General features: G+C 48.3%; 7 protein-coding genes across 7 annotated transcripts; 3 read left to right on the top strand and 4 right to left on the bottom strand.

Annotated features, from left to right (window-relative positions):
- Window positions 1-3: 3 nt before the first annotated feature.
- On the bottom strand, window positions 4-3,037 carry EYB26_003668 (uncharacterized protein; the record flags this gene model as incomplete). The annotated part of the gene is made up of 4 exons (XM_054262962.1): window positions 4-721; window positions 769-959; window positions 1,024-1,309; window positions 1,368-3,037. The coding sequence occupies 4 exons, from the start codon at window positions 3,035-3,037 to the stop codon at window positions 4-6; spliced, it is 2,865 nt and encodes a 954-aa protein (XP_054118937.1).
- Window positions 3,038-5,100: 2,063 nt separating this feature from the next.
- On the top strand, window positions 5,101-6,531 carry EYB26_003667 (uncharacterized protein; the record flags this gene model as incomplete). The annotated part of the gene is made up of 2 exons (XM_054262961.1): window positions 5,101-5,341; window positions 5,396-6,531. 2 exons carry the CDS (start codon window positions 5,101-5,103, stop codon window positions 6,529-6,531), a joined length of 1,377 nt encoding a protein of 458 aa, XP_054118936.1.
- A 710-nt stretch (window positions 6,532-7,241) lies between these two features.
- Window positions 7,242-9,444, top strand: EYB26_003666 (uncharacterized protein; the record flags this gene model as incomplete). Its single annotated transcript, XM_054262960.1, has 2 exons — window positions 7,242-8,558; window positions 8,608-9,444. The coding sequence occupies 2 exons, from the start codon at window positions 7,242-7,244 to the stop codon at window positions 9,442-9,444; spliced, it is 2,154 nt and encodes a 717-aa protein (XP_054118935.1).
- Window positions 9,445-9,754: 310 nt separating this feature from the next.
- EYB26_003665 (uncharacterized protein) lies at window positions 9,755-10,567 on the top strand (the record flags this gene model as incomplete). Its single annotated transcript, XM_054262959.1, has 1 exon — window positions 9,755-10,567. The coding sequence occupies one exon, from the start codon at window positions 9,755-9,757 to the stop codon at window positions 10,565-10,567; it is 813 nt and encodes a 270-aa protein (XP_054118934.1).
- Window positions 10,568-10,839: 272 nt separating this feature from the next.
- Window positions 10,840-11,767, bottom strand: EYB26_003664 (uncharacterized protein; the record flags this gene model as incomplete). The annotated part of the gene is made up of 5 exons (XM_054262958.1): window positions 10,840-10,868; window positions 10,945-11,037; window positions 11,099-11,239; window positions 11,332-11,485; window positions 11,765-11,767. The coding sequence occupies 5 exons, from the start codon at window positions 11,765-11,767 to the stop codon at window positions 10,840-10,842; spliced, it is 420 nt and encodes a 139-aa protein (XP_054118933.1).
- A 497-nt stretch (window positions 11,768-12,264) lies between these two features.
- On the bottom strand, window positions 12,265-15,134 carry EYB26_003663 (uncharacterized protein; the record flags this gene model as incomplete). Its single annotated transcript, XM_054262957.1, has 4 exons — window positions 12,265-13,623; window positions 13,682-13,808; window positions 13,880-14,912; window positions 14,975-15,134. The coding sequence occupies 4 exons, from the start codon at window positions 15,132-15,134 to the stop codon at window positions 12,265-12,267; spliced, it is 2,679 nt and encodes an 892-aa protein (XP_054118932.1).
- Window positions 15,135-17,898: 2,764 nt separating this feature from the next.
- Window positions 17,899-21,229, bottom strand: EYB26_003662 (uncharacterized protein; the record flags this gene model as incomplete). The annotated part of the gene is made up of 8 exons (XM_054262956.1): window positions 17,899-17,911; window positions 17,961-18,015; window positions 18,070-19,026; window positions 19,079-20,362; window positions 20,418-20,508; window positions 20,618-20,890; window positions 20,944-21,036; window positions 21,101-21,229. 8 exons carry the CDS (start codon window positions 21,227-21,229, stop codon window positions 17,899-17,901), a joined length of 2,895 nt encoding a protein of 964 aa, XP_054118931.1.
- Window positions 21,230-21,726: the final 497 nt, after the last annotated feature.

Raw genomic sequence — 21,726 nt, 5'->3', positions numbered from 1 at the left:
ATACTAAGCTGCCGTTGAAGAATCCGGTAGTGAAATGCGATATATCCAGCGTCGACTTGCATTTGTAAGCGCCGCTACCAAAATGTAATCCCCTCCGTGTTGGGAGAAGCTTGACGAGAGAACTTGCGTAAACTCGTCATCTTGCGATAGACCTGGTAGAGACACGAGTTCTGTGACAGTAACTTTGTCCACTTCGGATTGCGGGACAGTCATTTCCAGTAGGTAGACTCGATTGGTACCGGAGGGTGTGCCCAAGGCGAATATTTTTCTGTCGTTCCAATCCATCACCAACTTCAAGACACGGTAATTCTTGATGGTGTTTTCAACGGCAATACTTCCGGGTTCCGCAAGGTTCTGAATATACAACTGTTTTTCTCGAGCTATAAACGCACACATCGCTTGTTGTTGACGGAATGCTGTGAATGCAGTAAATAGACCGACTGTGTTACCAGGGTCGAGTCCCTGCGACCTGACGAGAACAGTCTGCAAAAGTCTTGGTCTAGATTTGAGTGATAAGTGAATGATTGGGATTTCATTCTCGCGACTTCGGGCTGTAATCTGCGGCTGCACTATCAAATATACTTCATCATATGTCGGGTACGATATATAGGTAATATCACTTGCAGACCAGTCGAGTCTCAGTGTGGTCGAGTCATGGGGCAGCCCTCGTCTTGATAAACTGCCTTCACTTTCAGACGACCCCTGAGTCGACGGTGTCATCCTAGTCAACTGTTAGAAACGAACCGTAAGGATGAAAGAAAGGCTTACTGTCTTGGTGCCTCTTCTATCAACTCTTCAATAGGAACGAGGAATACCGAACCGCATTCCTGTCCCTCTTCTTTGCTCTGCATGACACAGACCAGCATCTTGCTATCCGGTGAAATAGCAAGTCGACAGATTTCCGGCAACGGTAAAGTAATCCGGTATTGACGGATAAAGACCAGATCATAGATATAACACTATTCCTTAGTACAAACATTATCCCTTTGTATGAAAAAGAAAGAAGGGGCAAAAAAAACTCACCTGAAAAACAGCACCCGTCGTAGAAGCTATCAAAAACCTATCTGTCAAAGCGATAGACTTCCAAATACAATCAGTCAAGCTTAAAGTATATTCAGCGGCTGGTGATACGACTGGCGGCTCTCCAAAATTCATCTGAGGCGGAAGGGAAAGCTCGTTGTATAGTCTGATTTTGGTGTCACTCCAATACGCAACCAGATCCCCCTTGGGCGATATTTCGCAGCCTTTTAAGCCTTCAGCCGCCGACAGTTGCCATGAATCAACCTGCCAATTAGATAGTGGAGAGTTCCTGCTTCGAATTCTATACAATCAGCTTTTGTCACTGCAATAAAAACGTTCTGACCTACCCTCTATGACGGATTCTGTTCATCCAAGTGTGGTGCTCTTCCGGATGATTCTCAACAGGCGGCATAGTCTTGAAATAGGTGTACGTTTGAGATAATTTCTCCTTAACCGTCTTAACACCGTCTCGTTTCCTATGATCCAGCACCAGAACCCTGTGCTCCAAATATCTCAGCATAAATTGGACTGCATGCATTTCTTCGGCTTGTCGATGAGCCGCCTGTTTGATAAGCCGGGTATGCGTCTTGTTCACCTCTGGATGGTCTTTGTTCGGGGTGAACCTTCTACCACGGACGAAAAATCGATCGTATCCATCCGAATCTCCATGTCGAAGTCTCCTCCGTTGATAATTTTCAACACCCTCACCGCCGTCTTCCAAATAAGCAAAGACGACGCTCAGTACACAGCCCAACGCCCAGACATCACTGGCTGTTGTCATAGTTCGCGTTGATGTCAACGATTCAGGAGGTAGATATGTGCCCTCTCCGCGTCTATTCCGAGTCCCGGATGGAGACCGTTCCGTTTCTGGCTGTATACGTGGCAAGAAAGCGCTATTGAAATCCATTTCTTCCCGTTCAACAGTTTGCCCGCGTCTTCGATATTTGACTCGTGCCATGCCGAAATCGCTCAACTTCCATACAAATCGTGTACCACCGTCATAGGCAGTATCGCGGAAGATCAAGATATTGGAAGGCTTGAGATCCATGTGATAGCACACCATATCCTGTTGATCCGGCCCTTTCATCTCATTATGAAGAAAGTCCAAGCCCTCGGCAAGGCCTTTAGCCGATAAAACTATTTGTGCCTTTTCATGCACACTACTTGGTCGGGTAGGATGATGTTTCGTCATATAATCACTGAGATCACAAATAGCACACGGCATAAACAGACTGTATGCGTTTGTCCCTATACGCAGACTTCCATAGTTTCCTAGGATATTCTCGCATTTTCGAGTAGACCCTGTGAGTATTCTTTCCATCATGTTTCTCTCCTTTTCACCGTCAAACTGTGTGGTAGTGATATAATCCTTGCGGGCAACGTCCATAATCGTAGCATTCAAGGTTCCATGTCGCGTGTCTTTGAAATGTCCCTTGGCTATCTTTACTTTGAACACTTTGCCAAACGAGCCACTGCCTAGCTCCTCCTCTTCTAGGTATGGTAGGCGCTGCGAAGTCAGACTCTCGACGACGACTTCCTGTCTGTTATGAATGATCACGGTGCTGAAACATGCTTGCAAACTGCAGAATTTATCGACAACAACACTGTCCTTGAATAGGTGCAAGAGGTCATCTCGGGATGCCGGCAACAGATGAATCTCATTTCCTGTTGCTCTGCCTCTCAGAGGCCATTCATTCCGGGCTACAAGTTTCCTGGTAAATCTTCTCGCGGCCTCGATACCACACGAGGCAAACAGTAAAACTGCAAGGAAATTATGAAGCTCTCGATCATCTACCCTATCAACGAGCTCATCCTCGGTAAGTCCGAATTGTTGTACAGCTGTGTAATCTGCAACGAGTAGACTTTGAAACAAACGCAACAACAAATCGCTATGAAGTATGCGCTCGGCTGTTCCATTCGTCGCAAACCTTAAGTTGGGGTCGTCTTTTCTCTCGAGTTTGTTGTAGAGTTGTGAATATACTTGTTGGCAAAGGCCGTCAAATGTCTCGGATGCCATGCCTGGCAAGCAACCGGATGGACGTTTGTAGCTATACGTCGCATTTCTCTGCCTTGCATCAGGAACGCGCTTGATTCTACCTAGCTAGGTGGGCAAGGCAACGACTTTTATAAACGTATCGTGTTATCTCCGAAATGATTTTGAGGCTGAAAATTCGAGGCTAGATAGTGAGGAGATAGTTACTGTGGCGCAGCTCCAGCCACAGCATGAGGGCAGCCATTTTACTCGGACTTCGTTAGTGCTTGTCCGTTTTCTCGTCGTTGTATGGAGTAGCACTGGTGCCTCACTGTTATCCTAGGGGCCTTTGCCGCGGTTCCCGTCGCTAATGAAGTCCATATGCACGATGGAGATTGGGGATTGGCCAGGGACGGGTCTTGGATCGCTTCCTCGTCCTGACTCGGAGTACCGGTAAGCATGCCCTGGGACTTAAAATAACTTCTGCATCTTGGGGATGGTGTCAATGCATACAAAGCCGAGGAATGTAGTGCTACTGTGTAAGTCAGATGGAGAAGCTACTTGATTTGGCTGGGTGGTTCCTTCCGAAGATACTGTTTGCCAGGCTGCTGTTTGTATCCTTTGCATTACGTGCGTGCTTCTACGGAGTACTACCTCGAATGTTCTGTATCGCCATGTTGCTTGCTCAAGTTCAATCCTCCCGCCACATTTATCGAAATGTCGAGTGTACTAAGTAGTCTTCCTAACCATTGTTGATGCTATGACATCAACTCGTCTAGGTGGGCGATAAGAGTCAACAGCCTCGGCATCCATGTGCGCAATTGTTGCCTGAGGCATGAATCACGTGATACATGAACTAGTTCTTAGTAACTTCTTAGCCCATGGAACGGATTAGTTATACTCCGTAGGTAACTAACTTAAATACGTTAGACAAGATATACTTGCAGCAATAGGCCCGTCCATTATAGCTCGGGCTCCCATCACGTGAGACGGGCAGGCGGAAGCCGACAGCGCTCGGACACGTGTTTCACACTAGGCCCTTTACAGACCAGAAGGAAGCGTTGGGGCAGAAGGGGCGGCCCCACTGCGCCACTGGAGCTAGCCTCCGATCAATTATTTATTCTGGATGGGTGCCGTTTCCAGCTCGATGTATTGAGGGGATTGTATGGGGAGACGCAGCGTGTATCTGGTACATTTGGCTCTCTATATCGAGTACGCTGCCTGACCGAGACCGTGACGATATGAATACTCTCACTGTCTGCTTGCAGATACAGTCGACTGGTCTGGCCTCGTCGATACATAACAGACTAACTTCTTCAGGACTAGCACGCGCTAGCGTCATCTGATTGGCCCCAATGCAGATGCAGGTCCTACTCCAGCCAATCACAGGCCGTAGCTCAATCAATATCTGGAATTGTTGGGATTTCGCGATACCGATAGCCCACCAGGCATACCAACTGCCTCATACTCTGTAGTACACTCAACGAAACACCAGGTATGTTGCTCGTGATATTGTAATCCGGGTGACTGCTGTCAAGGATCAGTTCTCGGATGCGTCTTACCGAGCTATCTCCTGTCGCTCGAGATAAGAAGTGAGGTGGGATTGCCTCATATCAGATTCAGTGCATAATCTTGACTATGCATCATTAGGCCTCTCAAACCATGTAGGAGTCTTGTAACTTAAACTTCTAGGATATGACTACACCCTTTGAGCATACTCTCTGTAGCTACAAAAGATAAACAGAAATAATACAGGAATCCTCCTCCATACTAACTTATGTAGTACAGTCTACCACGCAACGGAGCCGAGGCTGTATCAACAACAACAGGTGGTCAGTACAACTGACAATCCCTTCCCCAACGTCGCCCGATCGTTACTGGAGCGGGTGGACCCAGCCCAACCTTACTTGCAAATGCTTTCTAGCTTACTATTTGTATCACTCTTTTTTTTTTGTCTTCCCCACGCCTTCTCTTTAAAACCTCTCTCTCCTCACACCCAGGTCGTCGTCCTTCAACCGTCACTTCACATACGCTTCACACTTTGTCATTGTCATCCATTGTGTGTGTATCTCTGTGACTGACGACTGACAACCAACCACAGCAGCGCCATGTCTGCTACCACTGCAGATGCCAGGCCTCGGCCTGCTGCGGACACCAAGAAGGTGCACATCGCCGACACAAAAATGACCCTTAAGAATTGGTATAAGCATGTCGACTGGTTGAATGTGTACTTCATCATCGGTATTCCACTCTATGGATGCATCCAGTCACTCTGGGTTCCCTTGCAGCTCAAGACAGCTGTCTGGGCTGTTCTCTACTACTTCTATACGGGCCTGGGAATCACAGCTGGTAAGCCACACCACGAATATATTGAATTCAATAGGCCGAGACTGACCTGACTAGGATACCACCGTCTTTGGGCTCACTGCTCCTACTCTGCCACTCTTCCTCTCCAGATCTTTCTCGCTGCCGCTGGCGGTGGTGCCGTCGAGGGCTCCATCCGCTGGTGGGCTCGTGGCCACCGTGCTCATCACCGTTACACCGACACCGACAAGGATCCCTACTCAGTCCGCAAGGGTCTTTTGTACTCGCACTTGGGATGGATGGTCATGAAGCAGAACCCCAAGCGTATTGGCCGCACTGACATCACCGACTTGAACGAGGACCCCATTGTCAAATTCCAACACCGCCACTACATCAAAATCGTCGCGTTCATGGGTCTCGTCTTCCCCATGATGGTCGCTGGTCTTGGTTGGGGTGACTGGTGGGGCGGTTTCGTTTACGCTGGCATTTTGCGTATCTTCTTCGTCCAGCAGGCTACTTTCTGTGTCAACTCTTTGGCCCACTGGCTCGGTGACCAGCCATTCGATGACCGCAACTCTCCTCGTGACCACGTCATTACTGCTCTCATTACCCTCGGCGAAGGATACCACAACTTCCACCACGAGTTCCCCTCTGACTACCGTAATGCTATCGAATGGCACCAGTACGACCCTACCAAGTGGTTCATCTGGACCTGCAAGCAGCTCGGTCTCGCCTATGACTTGAAGCAGTTCCGTGCCAACGAAATCGAAAAGGGTCGTCTTCAGCAACTTCAGAAGAAGCTCGACAAGCGCCGTACTCAGCTCGACTGGGGCATTCCCCTCGACCAGTTGCCAGTTATGGAATGGGACGACTATGTTGAACAGGCAAAGAATGGCCGTGGCTTGATTGCCATTGCCGGTGTTATCCACGACGTGACCGACTTTATCAAGGACCACCCTGGTGGCCGGGCCATGATCAACTCGGGAATTGGCAAGGACGCCACTGCCATGTTCAACGGTGGTGTGTACTTCCACTCCAACGCCGCCCACAACTTGCTTTCTACCATGCGTGTTGGTGTTATCCGTGGAGGCTGCGAAGTTGAGATCTGGAAGCGCGCTCAAAAGGAGAACACCAATGTCGACTATGTCCGCGACACCAATGGCCAGCGTGTCGTTCGTGCCGGCGAGCAAGTCACTAAAATCCCGCAGCCAGTTGCCACAGCCGATGCTGCTTAGTTACGATGATGACCTTAATGATTTTTCTTTTGTTCAAAACCTCACCTTGTAATAAATCACTCTCATGGGAAGCCTAGAAGCTTATCCAGATTTCCTTCCTTTGCTGGGCCACTTGGTGTTTAGACGGTTGCTATCATTGCTTTTTGGAGTTGGAAGGTTGTATCTTTATCGTGCAAATACATAACATGTCTATTTCAGCAATACAAAATTGACACATCCCTTCGTTAATTGAGTACAGAGTATGGAGTAGTAGCTACTACGATATAAGGATACGTAACTATAACTAAATGTAATTTGTCAAAGTAATCAACAGTCTTGGCGCTGGCTCTGTGTGGAGCATTATGTATAGAGCCTGAGGCAAACTTAGCTGCCTCCGGAAGCTCCCAAGGTTGGCTTGACAACACACGCATCACATCAACCAAGCAAGCCACTTCTATCCACTTACAATCAACTATCCTCTGTCTAGACTATACAACGTGGAGTCATCCAATCGATCCCTCCCCCGCCTTTTCAGCCCGTCTTTTCTCATCTTCCTGCTCGTCCTGAGCTTCGCTCTCATCCTGGCTCCTCCTCCGCTCCGTTTCCCCTCCCCCGCTTCTACGTCTAGGCTTAGTGCACTACTCAAGCAGTTGCATTCCCCATTATCATCGAGACCATCTTTCTATCTACAATCACAGCTAGCGACAATCAGGACTGTTACAACATCCAACATGGCTCCCGAACTACTCAAGAAACCGCCTCAGGCACCGCCTTCCTTCGTTGCAACACCCACGTCGATTATCGAGGATACCAAACGCCTAATCGCGCGCTCCCGCAAGGTTCAAGACGAGGTTGCCAATGGCGTGAAACCGGAAGATGCTACATTCAGCAATGTTCTACTCCCACTTGCGCATGACGAGAATGCGATGACGCTAGAGGCACATATCATTGGATTCTATCAGGCTGTGTCGACCGATCAGAAGCTGCGGGATGCGTCGAGTGAGGCGGAGAAGTTGTTGGATGACTTTGGTATTGAGACTGCTATGCGAGAGGATTTGTTCAAATTGGTGGACGCCGCTCTCAAGAAGAATGAGGAGCTGGACCCCGAGTCGAGACGGTTGCTGGAGAAGGAGCACAAGGATTATATTCGGAATGGATTGGGATTGCCAGCTGGTCCGAAGAGAGATCGGTTCAAGGAGATTAAGAAGAGACTCAGTCAGCTGAGTATCCAGTTTCAGAAGACGCTCAATGAAGAGAATGGCGGAATCTGGTTTACGCCAGCAGAGCTGGATGGTGTCCCGGAGGATGTGCTGTCAGGACTTGAGAAGGGTACGGGTGAGAATGAGGGGAAACTGAAATTGTCGTTCAAGTATCCGGATCTCTTCCCAACGCTCAAGTATGCAAAGAATGCAGAAACTCGGAAACGTGTGTCGATTGGGAATGAGAATAAGTGCAACTCGAATGTGCCCCTGTTCAAGGAGGCGATGGTCCTGCGTGATGAGGCGGCGAGATTGTTGGGGTACCCGAATCATGCTGCGTTCCGAATTGAGGATAAGATGGCCAAAACACCGCAGACTGTGGATACCTTCCTAGGAGATTTACGGTCTAGATTGACCGCTGGTGGATTGAAGGAGATTGAAAAGCTGAAAGAACTCAAAAAGGCAGACGTTGAATCTCGTGGAGAAAAGTTTGATGGACATTATTTCCTCTGGGACCATCGATTCTATGACCGCTTGATGCTCGAGAAGGAGTATCAGTTGGATCATCAGAAGATTTCGGAATTCTTCCCTTTGCAGACCACCGTCCGTGGTATGCTGGAGATTTTCGAGGAGCTGTTTGGTTTGGTGTTTGTTGAAGTTAAGGGTGATGACCGGGCTAGCATTTCTCCTACTGGAAAAGGCGAGGATATTGTCTGGCATGAGGATGTGCAGTTGTTTAGTGTGTGGGATGATGAGGCCCAGGGCAGTGGATTCGTGGGCTATTTGTATCTTGATTTGCATCCTCGTGAGGGAAAGTATGGCCATGCTGCCAACTTTAACCTGCAGCCAGTAAGTCTCCTTGTTGTACAATTCATTGACCGTATGCTAATGTTTACAGGGCTTCATCGAATCCAACGGCAACAAACGCTATCCCGCCACAGCTCTTGTGTGCAACTTTTCCAAACCCACAGAAAAGAAGCCCAGTCTCCTGAAACACGATGAAGTCGTCACCCTCTTCCACGAACTTGGACACGGCATTCACGATTTGGTGGCCAAGACAATCTACTCTCGCTTCCATGGCACCAACACCGTCCGTGACTTTGTCGAAGCACCCAGCCAAATGCTCGAAAACTGGTGCTGGACGCCGTCTCAACTCAAGTCGTTGAGTCGACACTACTCTACTCTATCAGAGGATTACCGCAAAGCTTGGGAAGAATCGTCCTCTACGCCCGGCACGCCGGCACCGGAACGCATCCCAGACGACGTGATTGAGTCTCTCATCCGAACCAAACACGTCAACGACGCATTGTTCAACCTGCGTCAACTCCACTTCGGCATCTTCGACATGACCATGCACGAACCCTCCTCCCACGACGAAATCGTATCCCTGAATCCAACAGTGACATACAACACCCTCCGCAAAGAAATCTCCCAAATCGAAGGCCCCGAGGTGTTAGGGCAGGGCGATGAATGGGGTAACGGCCAAGCTACTTTCGGCCATTTGATGGGCGGCTACGACGCTGGTTATTACGGCTACTTGAGTTCCCAGGTTTATTCCACGGATATGTTTTATACAATTTTCAAGGAGAATCCAATGGACCCGGAGCAGGGCAGGAGGTATAGAAGGACCGTGTTAGAGAAGGGTGGCAGTCAGGACGAGATGAAGTCGTTGACGGAGTTTTTGGGTAGAGAGCCGAAGACGGAGGCTTTCTACAAAGATTTGGGGTTGTCTTAGACAAACAAGTACTAGGGGCGTAGCGTGAGCACGTTACGAAACGTGTAGTCGAGACGGGTGTATGCTACAGCTTATGTGCTATGTAGTATGACGCTGTCGGCGGGATCCACTCGAGGTACCGTAAACTTGAACAAGCTTCATTGAATTAATCCATCTCCAATCTTACTTCACTTTTAAAACTTTAACTAATCTTCAACACCTACGAGTACCTCCTAAAACATAATAACAAACCCAAACCCACACAAAAATCATCAACTTTGCAAAATCTCTCAACACATCTGAGATCACAATCGAGGGGGAAAAAAATACAATGGATCCAACCAACACAACCGAATGGCAAAGAGCCGCAGAAAAAGCACAGAGAAAACTACCAATAAGGACATACCACTGCCGCTTCTGCTCGCATTTACTGATTGCATCGACACGCGAATTATTATCGTCGAGCGCACCGCTGCGACGGCGACGACAGCTTGCGACGGGGTCTGGGTTGGAGGAAGAGGGCGCTGGTGTGGGAGGGATGGATGGCGCGATGATTTTGGAGATACCTTCTAGCAGTGGTACCAGGGCGCAAAATAAGAAGAGGAAATCATACGATGAGAATCAGAGGGACGACTCGATACCTGGGACGACAGCACCAGCTGCATCGGGGAAAATTAGCGAACAAGCCGCCCAACAAGGCGAAAAAAGGAAAACGGAACAAGCGCACTACACAATCCCCCTCTCAACCCTCCTCCCGGACCCAACACCCGTGGTTATAAGACGAGGCGATGGCTTCGAGAAACGGGTGCTGCTGAGATGTGGACGGTGCAGGGTCGTTGTAGGATATAAACTGCCTCGTAACGATGGCAACACAACTCTCACCGGTCTTGCTGCAGATCAAGGCCCAGATGAGGAGGATGAGGAGGATGAAGAAGTTGAGGATGAGGATGAGAATGGAGTTGGGTTGAGCAAAGGAGGAGGAAAAGGGGAGAAAGTGATTTATCTACTTCCCGGCTCGATTGTGGGAACGGAGGATCTGGATGTTGGGTTTACGGACAGAGAGGGAGGTGGATTAAATGCGATGATCGAACGGAATCAGGTCTTGAACGGGATGGAGGCGGAGTGGATGGCTTGGGCCAAATAATTCGCCCTTATTTCGACTTACAGAGTATTTAGGTAATACTAGGTGCTAGTTATAGGATGTTAACTATAAGATATTTGATTGATTGATCATAACTCCATATGCACATAAAATACAATCACCAGTACCAAAGCAGAGACAAACATGGGCAGACGCCAGTTCACCAGCAGCCAGCAATAATAACAAAAAAGATATAAACAGAACCAGTTGTGATCATTGTCGTAATGTATGGATTGGTCGAAGCGAAGTCGGGGGGTATATAATATGCGATTTTCTTAATTTGCGAGGATAGTGCGTACGAGGTCTGTTCCATATCAAGTCAGCTGAGTGACTCCCATCTTGGGTAATAGAGGAGGGAGGGAGGGAGGGAGGGCACAAACCGGTATAATTGATCTCGCCCGAACTCGTATCAACGACTTTGAGTAATTCGTCGACTTCGTCGTCTGTCATCTTCTCGCCGAGGTTTGTGAGGACTGTCGGCCTGTCAGCATCCTAATATTATTGAAGAGTGCACTGCAAAGGAGAAGGACGTACTGTATCGCAACTGTCCAACACCGATGAATCCAGTCAGATCCTTATCAAAAACCTGGAATCCACGACAGTATTCCTCCGGTTCGCCGGGGTCGCGGAATCCGCCGGGGCGGTTGAGCACTTTTTGGAAGGAGTCGAAGTCAACTAGCCCCAAGACGCACGGGTCAGCCATCATCCACAGAATTCTTCCTCTCTTTTTTTAATATATAGGTATTTTTGGGTGCGAGAGAACGTACAATCCCCACCGATAGAAGCCTCCAAATCACGGATTTCGGCAAGCGTAGGGTTCTGGCCACAGGCGCGCAGGAGGTCGCCGAGAGAGTCGAGGGCGACACGGCCGTTGCCGCGCTTGTCGAAGAGGGAGAAGGCTTCCTTGTAGTTTGTGGAGGCCTGGTCGGAGTTAGACATTTTGTATTATTGATCGCCTGATTTCGATAAATTAAGAGGGAAGGGAATGGTGAGAGGAGAGAATGGGGGTTCAAAGATGAGGTTGTTTACACATTTAACATGGAAGGAGTGGTTAAGCAAGTGAGGTGGAAGGACGGATTAATCATGCGCCGAGACATGGCAGTCGAGGGACACGATCCATGGGACGACCAAACATTGACGTGATGGGCTTTGCTTCTGTGCACATAGCATTTGACGATGATAAACAGAGATTCGACGTACCATTTTGGTGTTTTATTGTCTGTTTCACACACAACGCACACAAGTCCAGTCGAGCAGAATCAAGAGGATGGTGATGCAGTCGAATACTGAGAGACTGTGTATAAAGACAGCAATTGTCAATCAATCGAGAACCGAATCGGTTTCTTCTGTTTTCAAGGGAAGTTCTGGATATCGCCTGAGTAGTGGACGCAAGAGAGAGTAAACGTAAACTCAGACGAGAGATGAGAATGCAGGGGTGGATTCACGGTGGATAAGCCTCGAGCGTCCGTTGTTGTGGTAACCGGCCTGGATGTGCCCCTCTGTCCTGCGTAAATACTCTGCAAATACTCCGTAAATAGACTGGTGGATACACTCTTACTTGATTTAATATATACTACGAAGTACAAAATAAGTATATAGTACAGAGTATGTAGTATTGGTTAATAGTTACAATAGTACATAATATTAACATCGGGTATATACATAGTACATAAACATGTACTCGACTACTTCGTAGTCGGCTATCGAATAGGGGTTTTCAACTTCTGCACGCAACTGTCCAGCAGCAACGCCGCCTCATGAAGCAACTCCCACCGCGTATTCAAAAAACTCGTCCGCAGATGCAACAACAGTCCCAAACACTGGTTCCGACCGGTGACATGCTCCAAATCATTGGGCTCACGTACAGCCCCCACCGTCTGTAGGAATCGTTGCATATCTTGTAATTGTGCGGCTTCGCTGCTTAATTCTGGCGGTGATGGGACGGGGCCTTCTAATGCGTAGCCGTACGACCAGACAACTAACGCCGAGAAGTAGACAGCCCAGGATCGATGAAGCAAGTAATCTTCCACGGCGGAATAGCCTGGTCTTTTTTCTGCTCCTTTTTTGATCTGAGGGCTTGCTGGCTGCAGTAATACATGGCAGAGAAACTTCAATGCGTAAAAGGTCGCGTCTCGGGCAGAGGCTTTGGTAGCCCATCGTTCAGTCATCTTCTCGCGTGCCGTGCTATAATCTTTTGGTGTTATGGAGCGACTCAGTAACCGACTCGCACCCGCAAAAACTTGACAATCCACTATATCAACATGGGCAGCCATATGGGCCAAATGATGCAAAACTGTCCGCGATTCATATGTATCATCCTCGTCGACTTGAAACGGCAAAAGATGTTGTTGATAAAAACCAGGGCTGTTTTTGGAGTACGGCCGATGGCCAGATTCGGCAAGAGTCTCGTCATAATCGCGCTTCCAGTTGTCGAACGCTCGTAGCAACGACGATCGCCACTTATCGCGTCCTCCTAGTACTTGGGTAACTCCCAGAGAGCTGACTTGCAAATCACGCTGGTTCATGTGCCAACTGACACTGAGTAACCCTCCCATCAGGATCATCCGGCCAAACGCATTTGTCCGAACTTTCTGTCCTGTCAACGTCTTCTTCAACCCGTCCAAGAACATGGTCGGCTTGACTCCATTCGACTGTAGAACAGTCTGCATACGAGAAACCTCTGCGGCACTCCCGGCCGACCATAGGGCTTCATCGCAAGGAAGCGGCAGTCGCAATTCATGTGCTACCATTTTGACCGAATGTCCAAACATCGTCGCATGGATTGAATCCATGACAAACGCGCCAAAAGCGACCCGTCGTGTAGCTTCCGTCCTGATCCAGTACGACCATGGATCCTCCCGCTCACCATCCGTAGTCGTAGTCACTGATCGATTCGCACGTTCATCACGAAAACTAGCCGGTGTATCATAGGCAGACCGCCCTAGGAACGAACTCCCTCGACGCATCAACGTCAATGTAGTATCGTGATGAATATGAGCCCGCTCATGCAGTGCTCGGGTCGAGTAGCCCTTCTCGTATATTTCCAACAACAGCAGAGCCTGGAAAACCCATAGCTTGGCTGGAGGCCGACAATCGACATCCATGAAAATCTCCCACCTGATATGCCATGCCAAAAAATTGGCCAGTTCGGCCGCCCCGTCGATAACGGTCTGTCCGTGCATCCTCTCGAGAGTAGCCGCTCCAATTGCCATGAGAGACAGCAGCAGTAGCGACGGGGTCCGGTCTGCGACGAAGGTAGGTCTGTGTAAGATTGGGAGTTGCGCATGAAAATGGAGCCAATACGAGCCGACGTACGTTTGCATCATTCGCAGACTTAGGATATGACCATCCGCATCGATGTTTCCTTCCATGAGCGACTCCTTTTTCGTCTTTACCGCCGAGTGCGCCGTCTCGTTGAATCGGGTGCTGATTAGATGTAATATATCTTGTCGTTTTTCTTCCGACATCATGGCTTCGGGTGGAGTCGAGTCGACAATATTGGTGACGCTCATCGGATGTTGTGAGACGAGATTGTTGGAAAATGCGTTGTACGAAGGATCGTTCGGGAGAAAGGATATTGGGTTCGTTTGCGCCAAATCAGTATACCCTGTAATAATATTCGAGTAATTCACAGAAGTGTTGGTGGGCTCGTTGAATAGCCATGCCGCAAAGTCATCTGCCATAGCAAACGGTGATCTATTGTACGACGACTCACCACCGAACACCGGATACGGATACGACGAATCGAAGCCCATCTCCCCTTCGCGAGATTCCGGAACCATGCCGTTCACTGAGCCCAGTGCATTCATCCCCGTCGTTACGTATTGGGTTTGTGGTAATTCTGAGCTTGAATAGCCAAGGTCCGGCATACTTAGTCCTTGTTGCGACATGTATGCAGTTGGACTGCCCAGTCCATTCGTGCCCATATATGTTGAGTTTGCGTTTGCGTTTGTATTATCTCGCAGACTGTTCGAGCTGAACGAGTTACCTTGAAAGTTAGAGCCGTACGGTGTGCCCGAGCCGTACATGGTTTGCTGTGTTTTGGCGGAATCCCCGCCATATCTGGAAGACATGTACGAGTCCTTCCCATTTACACTTTCATAAGGAGCAATAGGCTTGGAGGTCTGCGATGTAGGCGACAGAATAGCAGACGGGTCATCCTGTGCATGCAACGGCTGTGGCGAAGAGGATATATTCGGACGGCCAGCTGCCTGTGTGAAGCTATCGCGTTTCTGTAATTGCGAGCCATGGGTAGTATGTCGCTCTCTATGCCGAATGCATAAATCCTGCCGGACAAAAGACCGATAGCAGTCGGGGAAGTCGCAACGATAAATCTGTTTGGGGGTGTCTGCAAATCAAATTAGTACGGATGTAATGAGGGCAAAACGGCGAAAACGGTACAATCCGTACGGTTTAATTGATGGCGATGCAAGTGCTCTGCACGGGAGTAGCTCTTGCCACAGCCCTCATGCTGGCACTCGAACTTCTTATCTGGCTGCGCCTTGCGATTCCTCTTTCGCTTTTTGGGTTCGGATGTGTGTTTGACGTGATCTCGCGGCGTTTCGGTCATTATGGATACTGTCATCTTATTCGTTCGTATGAAATCAATATGTACAAAACGTTTGGTGAGGGTCAATCAGTCGAAGGTCGGGTCGGCGGAATAGCCGGGAATGCCTCCTGCCCTGGCCCAGAGACAAACGGAGTCAAATCTGGAGAACGCACACATCAGAGGCTGTATCAAACGAGGTAGCGATCCATTGTGCAGACGATGATCTGTGGGACGGTGATCAGAGGGGATGGAGAGGAGGACGGATATAGGATGAGGAGGAAAGATGGAGAAATGCATGGGTTTTGTGTGGGGAAGATCAGACAGTTGGGACGGTTAGCCTAACTAGTAATGGTATTACTGCGTGGATTGGCAGTGAAAAGCACGTATTAGTCGTAAGTTACGTCTGTGATACTGTAATGTTACGGCGAGATCCGTTCGCGGGGAAATCGTTCAAGGGATTCTTCGTTATCGTAGAGAATGCTTTCTCTCTGTCATGAGTTAGCGAAGAGCACGGTATTTGAAGTTGATACCGGAGGCTGAGCCCGAAAGCAACATGACCAAAAGTAATCACGCAATGAGGACGAGCATCTATTGGAAGATGAAATATGTACCTGATGTTGCTGGTATCCAGGCATAGAACTGTGAATTTCCAGCTGCCGCTCGATGCGCCTGCACTTTTATATGGCGAATAGTTCTGGAATTGTATACAACCAAATCTGTAGAGTTATTGAGTACCAGTGAGCTATATGTAGGTTGGATTATCTGGCCATACAGTCTACAAATGCACCTAGGAGATATATATACCAGTTGACACAGCATTTCAATGGTTGGAATTTTTATATCGCAATCCGCGGCATCTGCCCTACCTAGGTAAGCTGAGCATACACGCAAAACCTCTCAAAACTGATCAGTCACCAGGCCAGCTATAACTTACCTAATAACAAATTGGGAGATCTGCTTCTCCGGTGAAGCGTGAGTCCTCCCCGGGTTCATCTAGCCCCGGAAAGTCTGTTGAGTAGATGAAACCTACCTAGGTAAGATTGATGGGAAATCTGCCAGAGTTGAATTTAACCGCGCCTAGCTAGTTATATCTGCAATTTCCCTGGCTCATGATGTAGCTAGAGACTATCTAGGTATAGGTTCGTTAGGTAGACTATGACACTTGCGGCGATCTCGATGTCTAGGTTACTTAGCCCTGAAGGTAAGGTCGATTCCTGTTTCAGGAGCTAATGTCAGCTAACTGAAGGCATGATTATACGGTAGGACGACGGGTATTGAGCGGTTCTGCACATGTGGAGATCAAGATATATATCTCGCAAAATTATCAAGCCATTTTGTTCAGGGGTAATAGTTACAGAGAATATAGAGAATAAACATGCCCAGGTGTGTACTCTCGCCCATCAATTGCTACGTCCAATGCTATATTCAAGGCAAAATCCTGCCTCCAGCCCTAAACTTCGAAAATCAAGCTGTCACAGATCCCCAAAACAGTAACTAGGAAAACCCCCTGTTTTCAGCACAAACCAATCAAAAAAAAAAAAAAATCAAAAGAAAAAAAAAAGCAAATAGTACTCAGGAAATATTCATTGCCATACCTCCGACTTTCGCACCGTTTGCATAGAATGTCTAGGTGAAGGTTCATGCCCAATACCCCCCGCCAATCACCCTTCCTCCCTCTACCTGCTCGGTGCTCATCCTAGATGGATGATTGTGCTAAAATCGGAGATCGCTCGATCCGCCAGACCGGACTAATATAAGACTAAGCGTGCATATGGAGCCAGCCCATAGCCCATAAACCACCACCCTGCGACATGACAAGAGACCAAGGTCACCACCAGTTGGTCTCGGAAGGGAAGAAAAGAAAGAAGAAAAAAGAAAAGACGACGCTAGCCACGCGCTTAAAGTGGTTGGGTGCGTGGGTTTTACCCATTTACCTTCCTCAATTCAGTGCAGTTCCCCAGCTAGCTGCTCATTATTTGGAAATTACGGCGTAGGTAATAGGCTCAATCTTGACAAGATCCCTGGAAATAGCTCCGCGCAGATGCATGCAGATGTACGGAGTAGAGTGCGAGGTAGGTGCAACATACGTACTAGTTCGACTAGGCTGTGGAGAGAATTTACTTTAAAAAATTGAATAATTTCTTATCTTTGCTGGTTATCTGCTGTTTATCTATTGATCCATTTTCTGGGGATCCAGTTATGATTTTCTATTTATTTTCAATGTGCATGTGGTGTTGGTTTTACTTTTACCCCTACTGGTGCCCCTCCACGGTAGGGAGAAGCCCTAACTCCAACCAGACAGACCTCGTCGTTGAACGCCGAGGACCGGGATCAGCCTGATTTACTCAGGGTCAATCGCGATTTCACTATAGACTTCTTTTCGAAGTGGACGGATGTATTGAGTATACTCTCATTCATGAAGTGGATAGCAGAGATTTTCCTATCCCGTATTGAGAGTCGTCGTCATCAGAAGACGGAAATATATCCAAAGCAACCTGATTTTTGGCGGTTGGCGCGGCTATGTTTTTTAAAACATATACTACAGAGCAGGCTACGCGAAGAGTACGGTAGTCATGAGGATCTTTCTCCTCTCTTGTTCTCCTCTCTGATTCTCTTAATTATTCTGGCTGTGGAAGTATGCTACATGGAATAAGGCGATCAGGATGGACAACGGATCAAAGGCATTGGCAATACCCGGCCCAATTATCTGTTTCATTCCTTCTCTATGTTGGGAAATAGCCATGCAGGTGGACGAATTCGTAAGATGAACGAGGATAGTTTTCTTTCATTCAGGGTATCTGCTTCTCAAGTAATTATCCGCTGAAACGGAAACGTGTCGCTTCTAACCTTCCAAGGCCATCTCGGGGTGCAACGTTCCGTCGGCGGTATGAATTGGTGAAATCTGATTACATTAGTCACTAAACGAATATGCAAGAAGGGAAACCAGGAGACTGACCTTGTAGGAGCACACGTATCTTGCGACTCTCTGCTTGTTGAATCTTCTCGGATATGCTTGTCAAGAGCCTCTCAGCTTCACCAGGCTTCATTGTGCCAGCTGGGAGTCGTTCTATCGTTGATTGCACCCATAGTCCAGTCTGTTGTGGCATCAACTCAAATTGTGTCATAAGTATTCCAGAGGCATCAGGGAAGCAGTCCTCTGGGAAACTGAACATCATTCCTGTCAGAACTCGCTCAACCAGAAGTTGACCTTGGTTTCCGACCAACTCCTTCACCGCGTTCCGTACTTCAGGTGGGTTTGAATATGGCTGACCGTCAGAGTCGCTAAAATTGGAAATAGACGGCGTTTCAAATCCAAAACTCAACAGGTCCCGATAGTAATGCAGTGTTGCAATAAGCGGATCGACTTGTTGTAACGTGAGAGCACTAATACCCGCGGAGAAGATAGGTACCACAAGTGAGGACGTGACACACTCTTTGGGATAGAAGCGGATTGCATCGCTGGCAAGACGGAAAAAGTCTTCGATCACATCTGGCAATTGCTCAGGAGGCAACTCGTTCAAAATTCGCAAAAATGCAAGACTTTGTTGCTCAAAGAACTGATACACAGCCTGACTTGTAGCCGCGTCCACCAGTTCAGCACCCTCGGAGAATTCTCTAACAACCGCATCCGTAGCCCACAAGAAACAACCCTCTCGGGACGCTTCAAACCCAGCTGCCAAGCTCTGTGCTAGGCTTGGTAACAAGGGGATCATGGCTGTTCGGTAAGAAATGATCATGTATCTCCAGCAACGGCAGACTCGTTCCAATATCGGCGTAGACTTGGTAAAGTTCATGACGAGAGTGTTGAGGATAGGCATAATCTCGCCGCAGTACTTGACAGCAGGATTCTCTCCATGTGGTCCAACATATGGCGTGACGAGCTGAATAAAGATGGTGATCAATTGCAAGTGATCTATAAATCATTAGCCTTTTACTCAGATCTGATTAATTTATTGTCAACTTACCCGCGACTGCTCTCTGTCCTTGCTCGTCTTGTGCATTGTTTGCTAGATTCATGATTCGAGCCATAATCGGATCACAGAAAAGCTTCATCGATTCGTATATCTTATCAAGAGGCTGAACTGCGACAACTGCAGCAACACCCTCGGTTATTTCTTCCTGGCTCGGTGGCTTGAGCTTGTCCAGTACCGACTCGTAGAACGAGTGAAGCTGTGGTATGTGTCCTCCAAGAAGTTTATTGCAGTCGCTACCCAGATATTTAAAGGCAAGGGCTGCCGCTCCGATGACCTCCTGAGAAGTATGTTGGAATCCGGATATCACATAATTGAGCTGTGCTTCCAGCGTTTCGGGGTGATTAGCTGTCCACTCTGTATACCGGCCGAGTGCCATAATTGCAGAGAAGCGCACTTTTTCGTGATCTGGGATCTGGACAATAAGAGGTATAACCTGTGGTAGCACTGTGCTCTCTTCCGAATCGACCATTCGTCCCATGGCTCTCATACTGAAAAGAGGTGCCTCGAGCTCTTGCCAGTGAGGGACATTCGCATTGGTTGCCTGCGAGGCATACTTCGATACCCATTGCTGAATTTGTTGATATGCTTTCATCAAACATTCCGTGACTCCTATAACAGCGCAGCAATCTTTTAGCACATCACCCATCGAATGGCGGAAAGCACGGAATCTTTCCTCTTGTGCGCGATCACCGTCAAAAAGATCTGCTGAATCTCCTTCTTCGGGTGTTGGGAATTCGAGATGCTTGATCATGATGTCGACTAGACGGGAGAAAATATCGGCATAAGCAGCCTTTGCTTCGGCATAACGGTCCAGAACCAGATATTGCTTCAACTCGTACCAGAAATTAAAGGTGAAAGAAACCGCCTCTCGTTCTTTGTCGAGTACACAGCACTCAAGAACGGATTCGACAAGACCGCGGAATTCTCTCGGCATCCTTGCGACCAAAACGACCCAAGCCTCTCCGGCCTCAGCAAACAACCTAGTCAAACCTTTGAATGCCTCCACGTCTTCGGCTTCGGCAAGTTCTTGGAGTTTCGGTCGAAGTGCCACGATTCGGGGGTAGAGTCTCTGTATAGCGGACATCGAATCGTCCACCTCTCGGGTATCTCTGTAAATCGAACAAATACAATCCACTGCGGCGTCGAAAGATGCGTCGTTATCAAGCGCCTTCAATATAACGTCAAGCAACGGCGACTCAACTATCTGAGTAGCGGGGATCTCACGTAGCCATGATGTTATACAGTCGATCAATCGGGGGTTTGTCGCAGCGGTGGCTGCACGAATCGTTAGAAATACACCGACAAAAAGTGAGGGATATGCAAAACACACCTGATGATTGTGAATATTGAGTAAGAAGGTGCATGACCTGCTCCGCATTATCGTCCAAGAGCTCCTTGGTTCTAGCTGCAAGCTCATCTTCCTGTTATCGTTTTGACGAATTAGACTCTCTGACCCATGCCGAAAATTCACGCAGTTGCTGACGCTCGTGCAGACGCAAGTTGTATAGGTGGATTATCGATCGAACGTACACTCAGGTTGATTTTGCGACCTTCGGTCACTTCCTCTGGGAGGATCTTTAAAAATTCCAGTACACAATCTCCAGCATTGCTTCCCAATGTCGATCCCACCGTTGCTAGGACGTCTTTCCATGAAGTCATCTGAATGGCAAGATTAGCCAAGCCCACGCAAAGTTGTGTCTGTATTGGTCGCGGCCCGGAAGCAAACGCGGCAAGCTGATTCAACATGGAGTCCCGCAAAGAAGGTACGGCATCGGGAGGCAATTGATCGAGGTCGTAGGTAATCTGATCAACATTAGTTAGTGTTTGAATTACTCGCGGGTCCTGTTCGTTCGTACTTTTCCTTTCAATGTGGTCGCGGCAAACAGCTTCGCCTCGATAGGGATTTCTGGAGTCTGTAGCATGGCATGCGTGGCTGTCCATGCCTCGACCTATGGAGAAGAACATGATTAGCACCGAGAAAAGAGCCTCATCTATCCAATGATCGGGGCGTACTGATTTCTGAAAATTCTCAAGATATTCATGAGCCTGGGCCTTTTCAGAGCGCGACACATTACCCTGCATTGTCGCGACTGCTGCCAGGACAGCAGCGAATGGCTGCCCATCGCTAGGTTTGCTTGTCATGGTCGGTGTTGTAGGAGGGGTAGATGTGATGGGTAAAGCCCAGGTGGATGGTGGTGGCCGTTGTCAGGCGAGATTTCACACAGCCTTAGTATTACTCTGCGTCATGAATTCGATGCAAATGAAAGGATTAGATGAAAAAGAAACAAGATGAAAATAAATATTAAAACAAAAGACCTTGAATAAAGAAGCAGGTCAAGCTTGGGTGGCGGTTGTCCGTCAGGGTTCGCAGAGAAAGGTGGGATGGGGAAGTGACGGAATCCAAACAAGCTAAAAAAATTAGCCGCAGACCCTAACAACCCTAACCCTGTTACATATCGAGTCGCCGTCTCACCGCCTCTGAATACGGTTAGGTAGCCATCAATTGCCGTTCTAGCTGGACTGAGGAAGCTCGTCAACTTCTGCCGCAAACTCCACATCAAACCAAACCACCTAAAGCACACGACAACGACGACCACCCACTCCTCCAACTTCTTCACCTCGGCCTTACGATCTTTACC

The sequence above is a fragment of the Talaromyces marneffei genome, chromosome 2, assembly GCF_009556855.1.
Source record: "Talaromyces marneffei chromosome 2, complete sequence".
NCBI classification, from domain to species: Eukaryota; Fungi; Ascomycota; class Eurotiomycetes; order Eurotiales; family Trichocomaceae; genus Talaromyces; species Talaromyces marneffei.
Note: the sequence above shows the minus strand (reverse complement) of the source record. Positions and strands in the feature narration are given on the sequence as shown.